Below are 21,189 nucleotides of genomic sequence, written 5' to 3'. Positions count from 1 at the left end.
CTTTACAATCAGTGATGTATTAAGATATTTTAACTCTCTCACTATCCTCATATTTTTCTTGGGTCCTCATTTTGTAGTTATCTCTTGCCTTGGCTCTATATGTAGCTTCATTCGTCTTCCCATTAGCTTAAAACAGCCTGACAGGTCCACACTAAGAAAAACCAGACCCACAGCATTATGCTGCCACTACCTTTTTTGATTCACTCCACAATTGTACATTACTTTGTGTTGGACTGTGTCAGAAAATTCCAATAAAATACATCGGAGTTCGTGATCGTACCGTGGCACGACTGGAAAGAAAATTCAAGGTGTATGAATTGTTTAGCGAGGCACCATATTTAAAAACAGTTTCCTTTTATCATATTATCTTAAAATCTGTAATGAAAGTTGCTGTAATAAAAAAAAAATAACCCAGTAAAACACATTTGTGCATGCTCTAAGAATCAGTTGGCGTACCCTGGAAGATAGGATTTGCAGGTCTGGTAACCAAAATCTTTCCCATCGCACTCTTCTATACCCTCATGTCGGTATCCATCTCCACAGTAGGCCCACTTACAGTCTGCAGGAGATGCGGTGGGGATAAGAGAAAATGTGAGAACGCAACACAGCGGGGGAAAGAAGACGTTACTAATTTCTTTGGCGCAGCGACCCGTGTTCGGTGATGCCAGCAAAGCATTTTCCTGCTAATTTAATTGGATAGAGGCAGAGCGTAGTGAGAGGCTGGCAGGGAGAGGGAAGGGTGAGGGATTAATAAAAGATCAAGGAAAGTCTTTTAGACTGCGCCACACGAGCACAGAATCCAGTGGCATGCTGTGGTTTTGCTCTGCAGCATACTTCCATTTTTTTCCTGTGGCAAAAAATCTAGACTAGTTTATAGTAAACCTGCTGCATAATAAGCTGAAATGAAACTGAGGATGTAGTCTGTGCGTTTTACTTACTGAGACATGCGTCTGTGACGATCTGGTTTCCGTCGTCGCACTCCTCCCCGTGCTGGATCTGCACCTTCCCGTCCCCACACACACCTACTCTCTCTGGGACGGTCTCTGTGGACTGGAATGGCTGAAAGGGCTGCAGGGACAGAAAATATGAACGGTAACCAGGTGTTGCTATGCAGACGAATGCTAACACGAGATCATTTTTTTTAGAGACTAGGCATATTCTGCTTTCAAGCTGAAGATCAGTACATGTTCAAATGCACGGTGCTTTTCAGATGTATTACCACTTACCACATTGCATTTGATTGAGATTTCATGCACTAGACCACAAGGGGTCTGCAGCCTTTACAGTCCAAAGAGGCATTTTACCCTGAGCATGCCATGGAATCAAAATAAAACAGTAAAACTGTTACATGTGTCACCATGGCCCAGTCAAAGTTCAGCATTCATATCCAATTGAGAATCTGTGATGTTCTGCTTTATTCCCTTCTTTTTTTTGGAAGACATTATAATACTGCTAAAGTACACCTTTGAATCTAATTACCTGTATAGGGCTCCAGCCGTCTTTATCCTTATAGTAAAGCATCAGCTTATCTTTCCTTAGTACGATGGCGTTTTCAACATGAAGGCGGCCCATCTCCTCCTCACTGTTCACCACAAATATCTGCATAAAGAACCGGAGAACACTCACAAACTTAGTGGCCACACTAAGGGCACGATTTCAGTTTGCACCGTCATCACCCAGAGTCTCACAGTAGTGAGTTTGTTGCCGCCTCGTCGCGTCGTGTAGTAGTTTCCAAAGGGGGCGTTATTTGATCCAATTACAGTATCACAGTCGCAGTGACCTGGTGGTCCCGGGAGGCCCTTGTCTCCTTTCTCCCCCACCAAGTAGAGACCTGCAAAAAGGGTGCATGGATAATGCATACAGGGGCCAAAACAATATACAGTCATGGCCAAAAGTTTTGAGAATGACACAAATATTATATTTTCACGTGATCTGCTGCCCTCTAGTTTTCATGTGTGTATGGCAGATGTTTTCATCACATACAGAAATACAATTGCAATCATATTATGAGTAACAAAAGCTTTTATTGATAGTTAGAATGAGTTAATGCAGCAAGTCAATATTTGCAGTGTTGACCCCTCTTCTTCAGGACCTCTGCAATTCTCCCTGGCATGCTCTCAATCAACTCCTGGACCAAATCCTGACTGATAGCCGTCAATTCTTGGACAATCAATGCTTGCATTTTGTCAGAATTCCTAGGTTTTTGTTTGTCCACTTGTCTCTTGATGATTGACCACAAGTTTTCAATGGGATTAAGATCTGGGGAGTTTCCAGGCCATGGACCCAAAATCTCTATGTTTTGTTCCCTGAGCCAGTTAGTTATCACCTTTCTTTATGGCAAGGTGCTCCATCAAGCTGGAAAAGGCATTGTTCATCACCAAACTGCTCTTGGACGGTTGGGAGAAGTTGCTCTCGGAGGACATTCTGGTCCCATTCTTTATTCATGGTTGTGTTTTTAGGCAAGACTGTGAGAGAGTTGACTCCCTTGGCTGAGAAGCAACCCCACACATGAATGGTTTCTGGATGCTTTACAGAGACAAGACTGGTGGTAGCGCTCACCTCGTCTTCTCCGAACAAGCTGTTTTCCAGACGTCCCAAACAATCGGAAAGGGGATTCATCAGAGAAAATGACCTTACCCCAGTTCTCAGCAGTCTACTCCCTGTACCTTTTGCAAAATATCAGTCTGTCCCTGATGTTTTTCCTGGAGAGAAGTGGCTTCTWTGCTGCCCTCCTTGAGACCAGGCCTTGCTCCAAGAATCTCCGCCTCACAGTGTGTGCAGATGCACTCACACCTGCCTGCTGCCATTCCTGAGCAAGCTCTGCACTGCTGGTAGGCCGATCCCGCAGCTGAAACACTTTTAAGAGACGGTCCTGGTGCTTGCTGGTCTTTCTTGGGCGCCCTGGAGCCTTTTTGGCAACAATGGAACCTCTCCTTGAAGTTCTTGATGATGCGATAGATTATTGACTGAGGTCCAATCTTTCTAGCTGCGATACTCTTCCCTGTTAGGCCATTTTTGTGCAGTGCAATGATGACTGCACGTGTTTCTTTATAGATAACCATGGTTCACAGAAGAGAAACAATGATGCCAAGCACCAGCCTCTTTTTAAAGTGYCCAGTGGTGTCATTCTTACTTAATCATGACAGATTGATCTCCAGCCYTGTCCTCATCAACMCCCACACCTGTGTTAATGGAGCAATCACTGAAACGATGTTAGCTGGTCCTTTTAAGGCAGGGCTGCAATGAAGTTGAAATGTGTTTTGGAGGATAAAGTTCATTTTCTATGCAAATATTGACTTTGCAATTAATTGCTGTTAAGCTGATCACTCTATAACATTCTGGAGTATATGCAAATTGCCATTATAAAAACTGAAGCAGTAGGCTTAGTAAATATTAACATTTGAATCATTCTCAAAACTTGTGGCCATGACTGTATAAAGGTGGAAACAGGTGTGTGTGTTTGTGTCTGTGTGCGTGTGTGTGTGGGTGTGTGCGTGTGTGTGTGTGTGTGTGTGTGTGTGTGAGTGTGAGAGGTGGTCACACTACCTGATGCTGGAGGCCCAGGTGGGCCAGGGAGGCCATTGGGACCTGCAGGTCCTGGGGGTCCCATGACACCTGGGGCCCCTGAATGGCCTTTGACACCCTGTTGCACAAATTCAACAGCAGGCCAAATGTAAACACAAACGCAGAGAAGTGTCACTTTTATCAGGTTGTTTAGTACAACTTTAGTAACACAAACAGCACAATACTTCTTTACCTGTTTGCCTCTTTTCCCTGGTCTCCCAGTTGGTCCTCTCTTCCCAGAAACACCCGGCTCTCCCTTTGGACCTGCCTCACCCTGAGAAAAGAGCACAGGTCAGGGTTCCGGCTAATTTTTAATGTGAAAATTCCTGACAATTTATTCAATACCTTCTGCCCAAGCATCCCAGGCAAACCAATTGAACCCTGGACAGAGAAAAATAGGCAAGAAAAAAAAACCATATAGTTAAACTAATGTAGTGATGAAAAATAAGTATTACTACAGCAATTTAAATCAACTGTCGTGCATCAAACTTTCTTTACTTGAAACTTTTAGGTAATTGGAGAAGATGCTTATAGTGTAGATCTTTAAATCCACTGGAACGCAGAATGAGCATATTATCATAGAATCAAACAGAAGAACTAAATGCAAAGACACAACCGTTCCCAGGTGACTTCAGGACCTGCAGTATAAACAAACAGACCTTGTCCCCTTTCGGTCCTGCAGAGCCGCGGTCGCCTCGGTCGCCCTTGTTGAAAACAAGAGATTGAAATGTGTCAGAATTCAATTAAAAGGAAGTTCCAGCAAGCATTTGCTGGAACTTCCTCCATCAGCGGGTCAGTCGTTGACATTATTCTGATGCATAAATGTAACTAGGCTGTAAATTACTCCACTGTCAGGAGGATTCCCCCCCCATTTGGTGAGACATTATTGGTTCTTTTCACATTTCCAACTTCTTTTGGGAACAGTTACGGTTTGGCAGGAAGAACGCCTGTCTCTAAGCTCACCTTGTCACCTTTGTAACCAGGTAAACCCTGGAAAGACAAGCAGAGAATATTAAGGTTGACCTTGAATCTACCCGGCTGTTTTCATGATGGAATCATCTCTCTGACCTTTGTTCCCGGCGGACCTCGCAGCCCTGGTAAACCCATGAGTCCCGGGTCTCCCTTTTCTCCCTTATAACCAATAAAAAAAATCAATCATTCCCAATATGCAGATGTCTATGACACATATTTCTCCAGTGTGCCATTGTAGATAGGTGTGCCACAGTCCATAGTGATATATTTATACCTTATGGCACTTACTTTGGGTCCTTGTGGACCAGGAAATCCTGGAAATCCTGGTGTTCCTGGAGGACCGGGAGCGCCAGGACGGCCCTGCAGGAAAAAAGCAAGTACCAATTAGAAATACTGACGCATATACTCATGTTTTTTTTTTTCTGTCACTATTTCTTGTCATATTACAACCAAAAACAACATCACTACCATGACACACTGTGGTAGAATCATGCAGCATGCTTTTCTGCAGCAAAACAGAGAGGCTGGCCAGAACTGGGGAGAAGACAGGGTGGAGCTAGATGTGGGAAAATCTCGAAGAAATCTGTTCAGACTTGTATTTAAAAAAAACAAAAAAAAAAACAAAAAAAAACAGGCATTATTTTCCTTCCCTTTCACAGCAACCTCACAAAAGCCTATCAAAAAAAATATTTTTTTTTGAATACATCACAGTTTGTGGTTGGAACATAACAAAACAGAGTATTGGAGATAAAAAAAAGCTTACATCTTCCCATGTATGTTTTACATGGGAAGAGTATAGTCTTCACGCTATACTCGACTAAATCTGAAGCAGAGACATACGAAGACAGAAAGTCTGGATGCAAAATCTTAATGAGGAACAGAAATAAAGCCCTAATTAGTCCCACTCTGTAGTTCTCCGCTAGCTGAACGGAAGAGACGCATCCTCACATCTTGTTTACACCTGAACTGCATTCCAAGAGCCGCAGCCCCACGCTTTCGTTCGGCGGGCCGTGTGTAAGGCTGCGGCGTCTAGAGGCACAGTGGACCTGCTGTGTGATTTATCATGGAAAGCAAAAGCACTTAGGAAGATTAAAATGCACAAGCAGAGTGCTGGCAGAGGGGCTTGATCAGCAGGACTTGGGTTCAGTCGTGGAGGTGAATGGGACCAAGCCAAGGAGAGCCGGAGAGTAAGGGAAAATGAGCAGGGTACCGAAGGATGCCCTGGGAGATCAAGCTTCAAAGCTGAGACTAATGTTGCGTGACCCATTTAGTAACGGGAGGAGAATTCCGGGGATATTGATAAACAAATCGGATTATAGAGAGGGAATGCTTGGAAGAGGATAGAGAGGGGTATGAAGGAATACGTGCAGGAGAGAAGCTGCTCACCCTTGCCCCCGGACGTCCAATTTCTCCCTGGAGGACGACAAATGGAAGAAGAAGAAGAAGAGATGTTGTTAGAGCGCAGGTGAATGCAAGGACAAATTCCTTCAGCGGAAAACTGAATTAGAGGCATAATTCTCAAGGAGAACACACACCTTTCTCCCTTTTGGTCCCCTTATACCAGGCAATCCAATTTCACCCTGAAAAATGACACACAACATTTTTATCCAGCTTGTGTGACCTATACTGAGGACAATACATTTGCAGCATGATCAATATTAACAAGGTTATCAAAATTCCCGTCTATGCTTGCTTAACAATATTTCCATCTACTGCCTTAAATGTCTGTAGCTATCCAATGCAACATGATTTAATCAAAAGCTAATGCACAGGGCCCGGCAAAGCCATTTACACCCTTTGACCCTTTCTATATTTTGCCCAAAAAAAGCATCCCATCAACATGATGCCAACAGCACTATGTTTCTGATACCACAAATTATTAATGCAGAAAATTACAGTTCAAAAGTTATATAGTTAGTAGATAGAATACACCTAAGGATAACATTGTGGAGAAGCTAAGGGCAGGGCTAAGTTTCAACCTTTATCCCAAGAACTGGATCGGCACAGCTGCAAACCAACGAAGATATGGGCCTCCACCTGAACTGGACATGTGGAAGAAAGTGTTCTGGTCACAAGGAACCAAAGTTGAAACTTTTTGCCCAACAAATTAACACCTCTCACTATACTGCATGCACCATCCTTGTGGTGACACATGGAGGTACCAGCATCAAGTTGTGGTGATATGTTTTGTTTTATTTCCAAAAGTGCACCGATTGCAGTTTTCTGGTCAATCTTTAAAGAGCCTAACCTGCCCGTTCTGATTTGGACTGATACTGATTTTTTTTTTGTAAGTGACTGAAACTGTCAGGTGTTATGAGATTACAATACACCTTTAAAGTTCCAGTCTTATTTTACTGAAAAATACTTTTTACCTGCACATGAAGTAGTGCTCTCAAATATAAATGAGATGTTTACATGTGACCCGGTGGGCGGGTCTGTCAACTCAGCCCTCTCTCAAGGCAGAGACTTCCAGATCTTTTGTGGAGATTAGTGCAAGATCCATGGATAAGATCACTTTGATATTTGATTATCAGCTGATCACCTAAAGCTAAAGAATTCAGGGCTGATCAATCGGTGAAACCCTAGTATCTTCAGAAATACATAGAAGTTTGTGGCTACATTGGAAAGAGTTCAAAAGACACAAATATGTTTACAAAGCATTGTAAATGTAATATGTTGAGGTGACTCCTTACCTGGGGTCCTGGAGGTCCTGTGGGTCCTGGTGAACACTCTGGGGTTACATGCGTAGTATCAGGCCCTTCACCTCCGAAAACGGTTGGTTCCAATAAGCTCAGTGCGTCCTTCATTTCACCAATCGTGTTAGCACATAAATAAAAACAACAGCTCCTCAATGAGTGGCCATCAGTGGGAACGGAAGCACAGGCCGACGAGGAGAGGGTGCAGTACAGAAACTTACAGGCGTGCCCCTCTTCCAAAGCCGAGGAGGAGGAGGGAAGAGCGGCGGTGGAGGAGGCGACATGAGACAACAGGGGTCAAACCTCAATGCCTCATCCAGGAACCTGAGGGCTGGAAGGACGCTCCTCTGCATCGCTGCGGCGAAACACTCATGTTACATGGTCTACCGTTACATCACATCTGGGCCTGTTTCCGTTCCGCAGCACACGCTCACAGCTTGATACCTTACCTGAGCGAGGCGACAGGATGCCGTCCAGGTTGGAGTGATGGGATAAGGCCCAAGCGGGACACAGAAGAATGGGAAGGGACAATGCAATTTTCATCAGCTCCATGCTGCCTGTTTGCTGTCCCTGAAATGAACACAACACAAGCTCTCCTAAGCGCACGCGCTAATCCTGCAGTCCCCTGGCAGCTGTCACTTTTCCTTTTTCCTCCCTTCAGAGCCCCCAGCCCCACCCATCCCAACCCACCCTCTGTAGGCTGTCACTGCTGCTCTATAAACTTGTTGAAGCCCCTCACTGCAGCAGATGCAGCCACCGCTGTAATTCCAGCCGTGCACATACGCCCTCTGTGCCAGAATTAGACTAGAGAAGGAAGAGGGGGTGTATCACTAGCATACAGTACAGACACATAAGTCATGCAACTGTAGTAAGACTGTAATGGGTCCATTCAAACACAGTTTGTTAGAGTGAACACACATTTCAGCACTGTTGATCAGTGCAGGGATGTGATTAACTGGGATGATCCCCCCGGTTTAATGTTGTCCTGCTTTGCATAAGCGGTACAGCCCGTTCAGTAGATGAACCAACATTAGAAAGGTGGCATCAACAGGCTCTCTCCTACCTTGCACTTGAATCTGATTGTGTGGCACCTGCAGACACGCTGTCTGACGCTCCTCTCACCTAAAAGAAATGAAGCGCGCTGAGCAGAGGAGGCTTCGCTGACATTCACCGTGCAAAAGATTTGCAACCCTGATCAATCGGATCTTACTTATCGACCTCCTCCTTCCCTCCGCCGGTTAATAACACAATTTTTTAAAGGAATGCAGTTTTTTTTAAGCCCCTCTTCTTCTTCCTCCTCCTCCTCCTCCTCTTCTTTCTCCTTGTGGTGCTGAAATGCCCAGCAGAAACCACAGAGCAGCGGTGCCTCAGTCCCACTGAATCGACTGGATCTGATGTGTCTGTTGTGCCATCCGGATCGACTTCAGATTCGCCAGGACAGATCTGACACTTCTAAGGAGCGTCTGCACGCTGGTCTGGCGCGATTTGTTGCCGCTTTAACGGCCTCTTATAAGAATAATGGCGCCCTCTGCTGGGTATTTCAGAGTAAGACATAAAATCTATATTTACATGTAACGCTTCAAACACGAGGAGCAAACTCCTACTGAGGGCCAAAATAGAACAAACAAACAAATAAATAAATAAATATGCTATTTAAGATTAAATAGAAATATACAAATAAAGTATGTAAAAAAACATAAAAAAATGTTTCAGTTTCTCCTATAAGGCAGATATGAAACAAATACACTTGCAAATCACAAATTATGATTTTGAATATTACATGTTAAAAACATATTTCGTAAGACTGCACAGTGGTGAATGTGTGGCACTCTGGTAAACATTTTAGATACGTGCACATTGAGGCGGGACACTTTCTGACTTATTCAGAGCAACACACGCGTCTCACTCCAATAGCTCCAAAAGCTGAGGAGACAGAACCTCTTTTAGGATTGGGAAGTGTTGGATCTTGAGTTTTTTCTAATACAATTTATCAACAGTGACGACTAATGCAAAACATGTGCTATGAGCTTTGGAATATATAATAGAAAAACATTGTTTAAAAATGGCTGAAGGCAATGTACTCACTGTTGATGCCATCTCCATTTTCTCCATACTCCTGTTTGAATCCCCCATTAGAAATCCTTGTTTCAATACAGGGTGTCTGGGACATAAGACTTTTCCTCAGTTTTTTTGTGATTTGTTTTGTTTGGGGGACATTTTTGTCAACTGTCATCTTTATTATATTAATGCAATATCTGTGTCGCTGGTGGTTATGTTGAAACAATTACTTGTTGAGAGAGTTAAATTCCTCGCTAAAGAAATGTACTCATGCTGAAGGTTGGGTATTTCCATCATTCTATGATTGTATCTGCAATAAAATAATTTATTTGAGAGTTTTCCACAAAAAACCTGAAAGGTATGTTAATAGAAAAAATATATATAGTTGATTGTTAAATCTGAAAAAAATCAGAATGTAGTTGCAATTATCACCTCTTTACAAGGTTATTTATGCGACCTGCTAAATTACATAAAAAAGTGTGTCTACACAACACATTCGGTTGAGCTTTCTGTCCTCAAAACAATGACTGTGTGAAAAAGAAAGTTTTTGTCTACAAAAACACAAGCCTGTATGACACTATAAGCTCAAACGTCAGCTAACAATTAAACCAACCTTTTAAATTGATGCAACGTGAAAAAGGATCACGGTATGAAACATGTAGGCCAAAAAATAAAGTTAGACAAAAATGCAAAATAAGAACATACGGTAAAAATGCAGCTCTTGTGTGTGTGGCAGTAAGACTTTTGCTTTCTAGAATAGTCGCAAACTGCAGGCGGTGTGACTCATGGTCATTAAAACAGGCAGTTCCACGAAACCGCTAGCATCGTGGTGAGTCAGCGGTTTTTAAAAGTTTTGACACCCAACTTTTCAAAAGCAGGTCAGGGACAAAACATGCAACTATGAAAAACATTTATTTCATCAAGGCGAACACTGCACTCGTACGGGTCATCAGCGTATTAGGAGGTCACATCCTTCAACTCGATAAGGTCTTCTCTCTCCTTTTTCTTTTTGATGCCATTGAAGATCATCTTTGTACCTGGAATGTATTTCTTTGGGTTTTCGAGGTAGATGTTCAGCGTTTCCTCGTCCCATATGACACCTGTGTGAAAAGTGAACATTTGAAATGCTTATCGGCAACGCAGGAACCTTTTATAAATGCGGCCTCATAAAAACAGAAAACAAAAAAAAAACTGTCTGCCGCCTCAGACATGTGGTGACAGTTGTAGAGTTTTTATGTCCTGCTGTCGGAGCGGAGTTCAGAGTCAGAAACGAAAAGCATTGTAGACCCTGGCCGGCCTGTCCAGACCTGCTGTTCTTACTGTCATGTCAAGACAACAAGCTTCCTTTCCTCACAACAACAAAAAAACAACTCTTGGCTGAGATGAACAGCTTGCAACAAAAAGTCCTGTGATGTAAAGTTATGCTACAGTAAATTAGAACATCATTGCAAAGAACAGGCCGCAGACTTGATCTATTTAAATATAGATCAAATTTTAGATCAATAATCTTGAAGTGTTGAGTGCTGGGGGGACAGTGCTCATCTCTATCACTGTGCCAATGCACTAATAATATGTTGTATCACTTTAAATATCAGACTGACTCTCAGTTTTGATTGAAACACACTCTAATAAAACTCTTCAAATTCTTTTATGGCTTTATGGTTTTGATATGCCATTGCGAGATTGCCAGTAAAATCCCCTTCAAAAAAAGAAAAAGAAAAAACCACGCTCTTTGGAAACATATAAAGCTGCTAGCCAGACATCTCCGTCTTGCTCAGTTTTTCTGTTTGTTTGGTAGTTATATTGTAATCTGTTTTTCATCGAGATTAAACGGGCCCTTCCACAACAAAGCTCCCCTGCACACATTGCCCCAGAAAAAGAAAAGTTGTTCAGGTAAGCTGACTGCAAGCCCAGACGCAATGCGGTGTCAATTTTCGGGGAAGGTCATAAAAGTATAATACTGACGTAATTCATTTCAAGGGAGACAATTAAGATGAAGGAAGTCTAAACAGACCAAAAAAACTAATAAAAATAATGGAAATTCAATAAGATTTGTACCAGAAAGTTGAAATTGTGATCATTATTGTTGGGATCTAGGCTGGTTGTGGTTTTTTTCCAGTTTCTCCACGAGGGGGCATCCTGGGGCCTTCTAGAGGACGGCAGCCACTTACCTTCGTTTGGAGGAGTATGTCAGGAGGGAGCAGCCGACACTCTAGTGTCAGAGTGTTAGCCAATAATGGTACCTATCATTAGTGAACTCACCTCCGACCTGCCAGTTACCTGTGTAACCTTCTCTGTGTGCCTTTCGCTAGGTTAATCTTCCGAGAAGCATTGAACTGCCGGAACCGTTGGCAGCCTGGTCTGATCCCTTGTGACCCCGTGGAGATTACCCCTTGGTGGCCCGAGCTTCCAGAACCTCCTCGCTAGTGATGGGCAAATGAAGCCTCATGAAGCAATGAAGCTTTGCAGAAAGGTTCTTACTCTATGCTTCATTCATCACTCACTAGTGACATCTTCTGGTGAAACTGTAACAGCCTTGTCACTCAGTTGGATCATACTTCCAAAAATTACTAAATGCAATATTATCACAAAGTTTTCATCAAACTCATGTTCAGTAACAGGAGAATCAATAAAACCATATTTAATGGTCATATGTTTTAATTATTAAAATGATTTGTAGCCAATCTAATCCTGGTTTATGTTGAACGTCAGTGGATGTGTTGGGTTTTCTTTTATGTCAGACTGATTTGACAATAAAGACATTTTATGTTTTAGTATCTTGGGAGTGCAGTGCCTGTTGGGGCGTTCACTTTTTCTTGGATTTATAATTGGCTCTGATCCCTTATATTTGAATTTTAGTTCTGTAACACCATTAAAACTGTTTTTGCTGTGAAAGACTGATATATATTTGCTAATTACACTACAAATGATAGTGGAACTTTGCAGAAGGTGAGAAATTGGGAGGTGGAGGGTTAATTGTTATCTAAGAAGAATTTTATTGTGAGTGATCATCTCAAAGTATTCCCAGATATCAGAGATTTTCCTCTTTCTGGGTCCATTTCAGACAATTAATCAAGTTTACTTGTGTAGCACATTTCAGCAACAATGCAGCTCAAAGAGATTTACATCATAAAATCACAAAAATGTAAAGTCATAAAAAAACAACATAATCTACAATTGAGAAAAGCAGTAACAAACATTACATTTTGATGAGTGCCATCACCAATACACATCAAATATGTCGGTCAGTGTTCATTTTATTTTGACCACTGAAGACAAATATTCTCCCCTGATGCGAGACCAAATGGACACCAACCAATGACACAGCACGGCTCATAGCGCTTTTATTTTGAAAACCGACACGCAAAATGAAGCAGTCACTTACTTTTTAATCTGTAAAAAAATAAATAAAAAAATGTACTTGTCATTTACTTTTTAGGACAAACTGGGGTCAAGTTATTTTGCTGGGTGAAGGCTGCGTGGAACTCAAGTAAGCTGAGTTATCATTTTTCTTGAATGCTTGAATCTCAGTAACCTTTCCCATGATATTGATGATGTAAGAAGCAAAAAAAAAAAAAGAATAAAACAACTTGTACAAAGCAAAAGGTTGTGGTATTCAGAAGACAATTGAACTTGCAACTGATTCCAACTAGTTAGCAGATAAGCAAAACAAAAAAAAACAAAAAACAAAAAAACATTGTTTTAGCATTTGGGGTTAAAACTTGAGATTTGTTTCACAATCTGATCAAGGACTGTTGTGTCTGTTTGGAATAATTGTTTTAACACAGCATGAAGATCCATTGATTTTGCAACAGTAGCATTAAGGAAAGACGTTTGTCTCCCTCTAGTGGTCAAATATGATAAAGACTGCACAGTCACATCCTCTGCTTTTCCTCCTTCACAAAACTAGTTGATCATTGCTTGATCTAACGCTTCACACATTTACGTTTGGTGGAAAAAGTCAAGATTCACCTGGGATCAATTTAGCAGCTCAACGCAGATTTAAGAGAAAAGAAAAGCTTGACATGTTATGGCAACTTTTTAAAGCATTTTGCATGTAAAGACCTATAATACAAATGTATGGCTAAATATTGCAGAGGTTGAGATCATTAAACAGAGACCCATCTTGTACATTTTGATGACATAAGCAGGGAAAAGGCAAGTAACTGTACATTATCATTTGTATTATTGACCAACGCATTTCAACCTGCTCAAATGAATGATGAACTGTTTGTTGGATGTGCACAAATGACGATGATTTGAAGATTGATCAAAGGTTTTGAACATTTTAAATCTGTTCTGAGAAATTCAACAAAATGACTGAGAAAACTGTAATGTACTTTTTACACTTGCCTGTATGTAAATGTCCCAGTAACACAAAGAAAGGTATTTAACTATTTATTTTTGAGCAGCTGACAGTTAAAAAAAAAACAACTAAACATTCAGCTCATTTTATTAAACACAAACTGAATGTTGATGATGTAAGAGTGAAACCCGTGTTGGCAGGTCAGCACTTTGGCAAACCTGAAAATGCAAATGTTGAATGTTAGATGGTGTTGGTTTAACAATATTTTCATTCATGTTTGGGATATTAGAGAGAATCTGACCTTTTCCTCATATGAATATTTCAGTCATTTAGAAAAGAGCCACCTGAGGGTGCTGTTATCCTTTCACACAACAACAAGGAGTTTGATTAAACTGAATTTCCCTCATGTAATGTGAACGCAAAGGTAGTTTATCTATTCAGAATTCAGAGGGCAAATCTGCACCTAAATGCTCCTTGCTCTTAAGAGGAATTTCTGACATGTGGAATCCGCCAGGGTTCGCTTCATTCATCCACGTAAGCTCTCCGTCCAGGTCTTTAATCACCCAGCTGCTCAAAATCACATTTTTTCTTGCATGAATTTCTCCCACTTCTCCTTATTATTTCAATACAGTGCTTCAACTTCCCATGAAGCAGCCAGAACACCTAATATAAAACTCCTGCTAAGGAGAACCAACAACAGGAAAAAAAAAACACAGAACAAAAATCCCCTTCCCTCCTCGTCTGATCTGAGGTCTGAGACGCAGCAAAAAAGGAAATACGAGATCTGACACAAAACAATTTTATTTTTTGGTTCAGACGTTGTAAAACGCCCCTTAAAAAAAATTCAACGATGTGATATGACTTATTATTATTGATCCAGCTGCTGAATTACAAGTACACATATAACCTGTCAAGATCTGCTCTAGTAAATTGAAAATTAAAACATTTGTTTGTAAGCTGTTCTTAAAATACGAGAAAACGAGAACAAGAGTAAAATATCTTCCCCATTCAACCCATTCAAAAACAAAAAGGGGCCAATACAAATCTAAACCAGAACTGAACAATCAATATCATCAGCAAGAACAAACAAGATAAATATCCATCCATTTTCTTGCACCCTTGTCCCTCAGTGAGGTCAGGAGGGTTGCTGGTGCCCATCTCCAGCTAACATTTCGGGTGAGAGGCGGGGTTCACCCTGGACAGGTCGCCAGTCTGTCGCAGGGCAACACAGAGACATACAGGACAAACAACCATGAACACACACACTCACACCTAGGGGCAATTTGGAGAGGCCAATTAACCTGACAGTCATGTTTTTGGACTGTGGGAGGAAACTGGAGTACCCGGAGAAAACCCACACATGCACAGGGAGAACATGCAAGCTCCATGCAGAAAGACCCCAGGTTGGGAATCGAACACAGAACCTTCTTGCTGCAAGGCAACAGCTCTACCAACTGCGCCACTGTGCAGCCCAACAAGATAAATATAATTGAACAAATAAAAGTTCAGCATAGGTGTTCCTGTGTGTGTCGAGCGGCTAATTTTACAATGAATAAGCGTAGAAAAATAAGAGAAACGGCACATTCTTGACTCTTTAAAAGCTCATTCAATCCCTCTGTGTGTAGCTGTTTGAGCGCAGCCTTCTGTGCCAGTATATTAGGAGGTCGCGTCCTTTAAGTAGGCAATAATATCTGCTCTTTCTTTCTTCTTTCCAATCCCACTGAAGATCATCTTGGTACCAGGAATGTACTTCTTTGGATTTTCAAGGTAGACATTCAGAGTTTCCTCATCCCAGATGATACCTAAATGGGAAAACAAGACAGAAACAATCAAACACATGCGGTGTGTTTGTGCACTAATGGACTTCAGAATGTCAGTGGAATGGGTTTATAGAGCACAGAGAGTCAGAGAGGAGCAGCAGTACTGCCAGCTGCATGTTCAGACCTGCTGTCCTACTTTATATAGAGAAAACCAGTTCCTCTTAAGGGGGAGTTAGAGAAACATGGATATTATGTAGAGGGAGAAAGCTACTAATAGCTTTTTCAGATTGATTGAAAAAGAGAAGAAACATCAGGTAGATTATTGTCAGGAGTGTGGTCATTGTATCAGATTTGTTATCTTTGACCTTTGCACTTCTGAAAGAAATGTTTTGCCGAAGACTTGCAAACAGTATGCAGATGTAATGAACAACTTTCCGCATTAGGTCGCTTGTGATATGGCCTTATTTTTTATATTTCTTAAAAATGATGATGGTTAGCTAATTGATATTTGTCTGAGATATTTGGTCATTGTAACACGTGAATATGTGTAGATGTAAAACCGTTCCGTTGCGGCTTTCGCTTTATGTTCAGAATGAAACATCGCCGCAGTCTTAAGTCAGCCTCAGTCAGCCTCAGTCAGGTTATCTTCCGTTATTATCCATTAATTAGCTCCATCCCTTCACTGTCCCTGCTGACCATAGTGGCCCCATAGCATGATACTGTCACTGCCATGTTTCACAAGTGAGACAGAGTTTTCCATGTAGGCATTAAGAAGTTCTGATAAGATAACCTTCATCCTGTGTTTATTTTGTCCTCTGCAGGCGTCTTATGACTTTCTTTCAACAATGTTGACCATCTAGCAAATCCTCACACCTACGTTGTGAATCTCGGCAACTCCTCCAGAGCTACCAGGGGCCTCTTGGCTGCTTCTTGGGTTCATATCTCGCTCAGCCTATCCGCTTAAATGGACCAACACCTTTTGTCGGGTTTCTAGTGTCGTGGTGCCATGCTCTTTATATTTTCAGCTGACTTTTCTGCTGTATTCCTCGATTTCTATGGTTCTGTATGTTCACTAATGCTTTCTGGTAAACCTCTGAGGCCTTCACAGGACAGCTGAGTTTATACTGAGATGAAATTATGCAAAGATGGACTCTGTTTAAGGAAGCTTTCAAAGCAAGATATGGATTTCATTTGGAGTTATTAGAGTAATGGGGTCTGAATGCAAAAGTGAACTTTTATAACTTATTTGTAAAAGAAATTGCAAAGCACATGTCGGTGCTTCTTTGTGTTGGTCTGTTCTATAAAATCCAAATAAAACAGGTTGAGGCTGTGATATCAGCAAATGAGTTCTAGGGGTGTGAATACATTTGAATGGCTTTACGATGGTCAAGTAAAGGTTGACCAACTTTGCATTGCTTATTTCTCCAAAGGGAATAAAGTAAACCCCGATTATCTTTGTACTGCTTTGGATTTAGTTATCAATATTTTATCAATATTTAAAAAAAAAAATGCCAGTAGGAATCTTACTAACAGTCTGTCCAACTAAACAAGCAACTAAGCAATTAATCAGCCAATCGACCAAAAAACAAACCAGTCAATACACCAACCTACAGGGAGAACCATTTATTCATGTTATTCCATTTTGAATTTGATGATGAGGGACTGGCATGCATTAAAATCCCATTTATTGTGTTCAAAAGATTTAAACTACAGAGATTGACATACTCTTTATAGCTGTAGAATACACATACATTTACTTTATAATGTCAGTTATTGTGCTCTGTTATCCAGTTACCTGGTTACTTTGTCATTTCTTGAATAGACGTTAACATTTTGTGCATTTTTGTGGTGATTCATACCTTTCTCCATGTTGGCCTGAGTGTAGGAGTATCCAGGCGCCTGGCCCGTCTTCCTTCCAAACAGCCCCCAGAGGTTTGGCCCCACCTTATGGCGACCTCCTTCCTCCACAGAGTGACACTGGGAACACTTCTGGACAAACACCTTCTTCCCTTTCTGAATGTCCCCCATCGCCAGCCGCTAGGTATGGGAGGAAAGGACTGGCGGAGACACAATCAGCCACATCACAGCAAAGAAATGTCTGCTGAAGCAAGTGGAAAAATTACCACATACACAAACGTTTGGGCACCTTAAACTTTTTGAGTTTGAGCAAAAATGTTATCTGGCCAAGAGAGGCTGAACGAGAGCGCAAAAGCTGCTGAACTGAAAAAGTGAACAGCACAGAGCAAAGGAGTAACGAACAGAGGAGGATCAGAAGGAGCAAATCCTACCGTCAGAATGGAATGTGTTAAATCGCCCTCAGGTAGATGTTGTCACCTTTCTTTCTCAAATTCACACTCCTTCCCTTTTGATTGCTTGCTGACCAGAAATCTTGTTTTGCTATGATTGAACTGTACCTGAACCATAAAGTACATGAAATAAAGTTTCAGAGAGGGGCGTGGTCCGGGGTTGAATAAGCTCTAATATTTGGGTCACACCCACCTTGAAAGACAGGTGGGGTTTGTTTGCCATGTGTGTCGGTTGCATGTTTGAAATGCTTTGACTCAGTGCTTGTTACACAACAGTTTGAGTCAGAGTAAATCTGATGACTGGTTACAAAAAATTGAGAACCCAATGAGAACATTTTGATAATCCTCATAATAAATAGCAGTTTGTAATATGCAGTCAATCATAATGGCTATAAAGCAAATATTGCACAGGAAGCATCTATTATATTCACTTGATAGTTCAGTGTGTAATTTCAACAAACTGTTATATTTAAAGAAGTGACACCCTTACACAAACTACCCCGAACTGTTTATCTGATACACTCATATGGTGGTCTATGAAATACAAATTCTAATAAAGTACTTTAAAGCATCTGCATGAAATGACCTGTGGTCCACTATCAAGAATATATGTGTATCTTTTATTCTTTAAGATTAATATTGGTTAACTTGCAAAAAACTGAACGATGCGACCTGCCCAAAATAAGAACAACAAAAAACATTAAATCCATACTTCTCCTTATCATCATTCCCCTGCTAAATGTAGATTTTGACAAGTTTTTTCTTATTGAGAGCAATTTTACCATTTTGAAGCAGCCTGATAGAGTCCCAACTTAAACTCAACAGAGAATCAACAAAAGGTATGATTAGGGTGATGAAAGAGTGACCTCCTAATCTTAAAGAATACTAATCACCTGAGAGAAATTATTGTAAAAAAAAAAAAAAAAAGAAAATATACAAGTGGAAACATACAAAACATTTCCAAGCAATTATAATGATTTCATTGATGTAATGCCAACTAAGATTTTCCAACTTATTACTGACCAGGTTATAAAAAAATTTTTTTGTAATGCCAAACAGATTTGTTTTTTCAGAAATAATACCGCTTGTTTATGGTTTTATTATTTTTTTGAGCTGCTGAACTCAGCAGCTCAAAAAAAACAGTTGCTGTTTTTCTGATAGGAAAAACAGCAACTGTTTTTCCTATCAGAAAAACAGTTGCTTGACTGAAAGGAAATAATTGAGCTTTTTTTTCTGAGTAATGTTTCCAATTTGTATGTCTTGTAAAACTAAATCTAAATGTGATAAAGGGTATCATGCAGTTTCTGTTCTCTCGTGTTGTAAAAGTGACATGATAATTTTATAACACAGCAGTCAGGGAAGGGTTTCGATTTAAAACACATGAATTGCACCCTCTAGTGTTCAAATAGTGCAACAACCGCTTCCTCAGCAGCTTGATGGAGCAGGTTCAGTTTTGCTCGTTTTTTAATGAACCAAGTTAAGCTCTAAACGTATCTACTCCCCTCTAAACCCAGTTCAAGAGAATAAGTCAAAGTCAAAGGGCTTTATGATGAACCTTATGCTTTCTCTCCAGAATATCCCTAAGAATTTGGGGATGTTTATACAGAAATGATGATGGGTTAAGATGAATAACACAATAACATTTTGCATTCTCATTGCTTGAAGCTTTATTTTTTTTACTTTTTGTATAAACTTCATTCTTCTATAAGATCAGTTTCAGTACAGAGAAGGACATTATTTTCAGAAGACAACATCTACATGGAAATACTCCAGATCTAAGCTTTAATAACTTGAAGCATCTTTACAATAATAACACTTAATGAAAGGACCAGGACTTAATAGAAGATCTGGCTATCCTTTGAAGGTCTTTTTGTCCGTGTCGACATCTTCTTCAGAACTGGTTTTGTAGTCAAAATCTTCAGTCCTGTTGGATGATAAGGCACTTTTAATCATAGCAAAGGAAGCAGGGTTAGTGGTTACGATGAGGGATATTTTAGATTGTGTCATTTCCATACCAGTGCAAGCCAGCGTCCAACAAGTGTTCACTGGCCAGCGTCCTGAGGAGGCTCCAGTAAGGAGCGTCTCTTCCAAATCTCTGAGGCAGCACTGGGCTGGGGGCGTCTCGCGCCTCACGGCACTCTCCGCACATCTGGATCAACTCCCAGGACCTCCCGAACCTCTGGGGCATGTTGGGGCTGGAGTTGGGCACCCTCTCGTCGTTGCTGTCCCTGCCGAAGCGCAGCGGCATGTTGGCGTGCATGTGGAGCGGTTTGGCCGTGGGGGGGTACAGCTTGATGATGGTCGGCAGGCTGTTCCTGCTGGTGGCCGGGGTCACGTGCAGCTTGAAGCTCTCCAGATCCAAACTTCTGCGGAGCCCACTCGGTACCTGGATGTGTCAGGGTTGCATTTAATCAGGTCAAGTGGATTTTCAATGTGGGCCTTTTCGTCTGTGTTCTTCAAGAAGTGACAGTAACAAAATCAACGTCTACTATTTTTAGTGCTATCTGAAAGCATGATGGGACCTTGATCAATCAATCGATCAATTAGTCTTTATTTATGGAGCTTTTTTTTTCTACACTAAATAACCCAAAGCACACATGTAAATAAACTTAAAATGAATTAGACAAACAGTTATTTTGAAGCAGGAAGTGAGACAGAGCCCCTGAAAATTATTCAAAAACAAAATCAGCCGTGAGTTACAAAATTGACTGATGACGACGATCATTACTCTAAGAGGTGATGTACAGCTGTAACTATGCTCTGAAAGCAGATATTTCTTTTACTCTAATCAAATGGCTTTCTACTCGATTGAAATGGTTTGTTGTCATTTGAAAATCTGTGCCTTGTACTACATCTTAAGTTTAGCCCTCACAAAGCTGGAGAAAAGGCTTCCACTCATGATGTACAAGATCTAAAATGAAGTTACAAAGAGCATCAACCGGACCTCAGTTATCTGGAGACCCAGAATATAAGATGAGGAAAACAAAACAAAACAAAAAATACACACAAGTCATTTGTTGGCTGGTTGGTTCTTACCTGCTGGCGCGGCTGTTTCCTCACAGAGTGCCTGTCGTCGATGCTGCTCCGCAGGGTTTCATCGTTGTGGAAGGATTTTCCGAAGACGTGGAAGTCAGACGCCGCCGCCCCTCCGAGACCCCCCATCATCAGGAGCGCTGACAGTATCGCTGCTGTCAACATGCTGAAATCTGTTGTTCCTTCCTGAACTGTGTTTGGACATGTGGCTCATTTCCCGCTGAGTGACCTGCCGCCTGTCATATAAGCCCTGTGAAAACCCCACGTCACATAAAAAAAAAACTGACACACACGCGAAGTGATGCATGCACATTTATTTTTGGCTTCATTTAAACAAGGCAAATTCCTGGTTGAGCCACCATTCATACCTGGGAAGGTATCTAGGTATGTATGCACTAATTGGGCTGCTGAATGAACGGGGCGCTTTTGTTTCTTCTAAAGAGGAGATGACATAAAAAACATAAATAAATAAATAATCACACTTTTCTAATTGT

At 41.2% G+C, this 21,189-nt stretch overlaps 3 protein-coding genes across 7 annotated transcripts in view; all 3 read right to left on the bottom strand.

Moving 5' to 3' along the window:
- The window catches only part of LOC103472208 (acetylcholinesterase collagenic tail peptide), a 10,354-nt gene extending 1,618 nt beyond the window's left edge, over window positions 1-8,736 (bottom strand). Inside the window, exons 1-19 of one of the 4 annotated variants that reach the window (XM_017307643.1) lie at window positions 8,443-8,736; window positions 8,296-8,354; window positions 7,923-8,036; window positions 7,682-7,802; window positions 7,454-7,587; window positions 7,230-7,337; window positions 6,072-6,116; window positions 5,923-5,949; window positions 4,825-4,896; window positions 4,633-4,695; window positions 4,528-4,554; window positions 4,224-4,268; window positions 3,910-3,945; window positions 3,758-3,838; window positions 3,547-3,643; window positions 1,689-1,831; window positions 1,480-1,599; window positions 939-1,068; window positions 457-559 (exon numbers count right to left, since the gene is read on the bottom strand). In XM_017307643.1, coding sequence (XP_017163132.1) covers window positions 457-559; window positions 939-1,068; window positions 1,480-1,599; window positions 1,689-1,831; window positions 3,547-3,643; window positions 3,758-3,838; window positions 3,910-3,945; window positions 4,224-4,268; window positions 4,528-4,554; window positions 4,633-4,695; window positions 4,825-4,896; window positions 5,923-5,949; window positions 6,072-6,116; window positions 7,230-7,337; window positions 7,454-7,587; window positions 7,682-7,784 — 1,334 coding nt within the window. In that variant the 5' untranslated portion in view covers window positions 7,785-7,802; window positions 7,923-8,036; window positions 8,296-8,354; window positions 8,443-8,736. Of the gene's footprint in view, window positions 1-456; window positions 560-938; window positions 1,069-1,479; window positions 1,600-1,688; window positions 1,832-3,546; window positions 3,644-3,757; window positions 3,839-3,909; window positions 3,946-4,223; window positions 4,269-4,527; window positions 4,555-4,632; window positions 4,696-4,824; window positions 4,897-5,922; window positions 5,950-6,071; window positions 6,117-7,229; window positions 7,338-7,453; window positions 7,588-7,681; window positions 7,803-7,922; window positions 8,037-8,295 lie in introns of all 4 variants that reach the window. The other 3 variants (XM_017307642.1, XM_008421657.2, XM_008421658.2) reach the window with 3 other exon arrangements.
- Window positions 8,737-15,040: 6,304 nt separating this feature from the next.
- On the bottom strand, window positions 15,041-17,791 carry LOC103472206 (cytochrome c iso-1/iso-2). 2 transcript variants are annotated; one of them, XM_008421654.1, is made up of 3 exons: window positions 17,645-17,791; window positions 17,216-17,454; window positions 15,041-15,398 (listed from the first exon to the last, which is right to left on the bottom strand). In XM_008421654.1, exons 2-3 carry the CDS (start codon window positions 17,382-17,384, stop codon window positions 15,253-15,255), a joined length of 315 nt encoding a protein of 104 aa, XP_008419876.1. In that variant the 5' UTR covers window positions 17,385-17,454; window positions 17,645-17,791; the 3' UTR covers window positions 15,041-15,252. The 2 variants fall into 2 exon arrangements, with proteins under 2 accessions (XP_008419876.1, XP_008419877.1); XM_008421655.1 differs by having other exon boundaries at window positions 17,216-17,413.
- Window positions 17,792-19,299: 1,508 nt separating this feature from the next.
- npvf (neuropeptide VF precursor) lies at window positions 19,300-20,928 on the bottom strand. Its single transcript, XM_008421653.2, has 3 exons — window positions 20,699-20,928; window positions 19,678-20,048; window positions 19,300-19,586 (listed from the first exon to the last, which is right to left on the bottom strand). Exons 1-3 carry the CDS (start codon window positions 20,858-20,860, stop codon window positions 19,514-19,516), a joined length of 606 nt encoding a protein of 201 aa, XP_008419875.1. The 5' UTR covers window positions 20,861-20,928; the 3' UTR covers window positions 19,300-19,513.
- Window positions 20,929-21,189: the final 261 nt, after the last annotated feature.

Source organism: Poecilia reticulata, linkage group LG11 (assembly GCF_000633615.1).
Source record: "Poecilia reticulata strain Guanapo linkage group LG11, Guppy_female_1.0+MT, whole genome shotgun sequence".
In the NCBI taxonomy this organism is placed as follows: domain Eukaryota; kingdom Metazoa; phylum Chordata; class Actinopteri; order Cyprinodontiformes; family Poeciliidae; genus Poecilia; species Poecilia reticulata.
The sequence above is the reverse complement of the archived record's forward strand: the minus strand, read 5'-3'. Positions and strand labels throughout refer to the sequence as shown.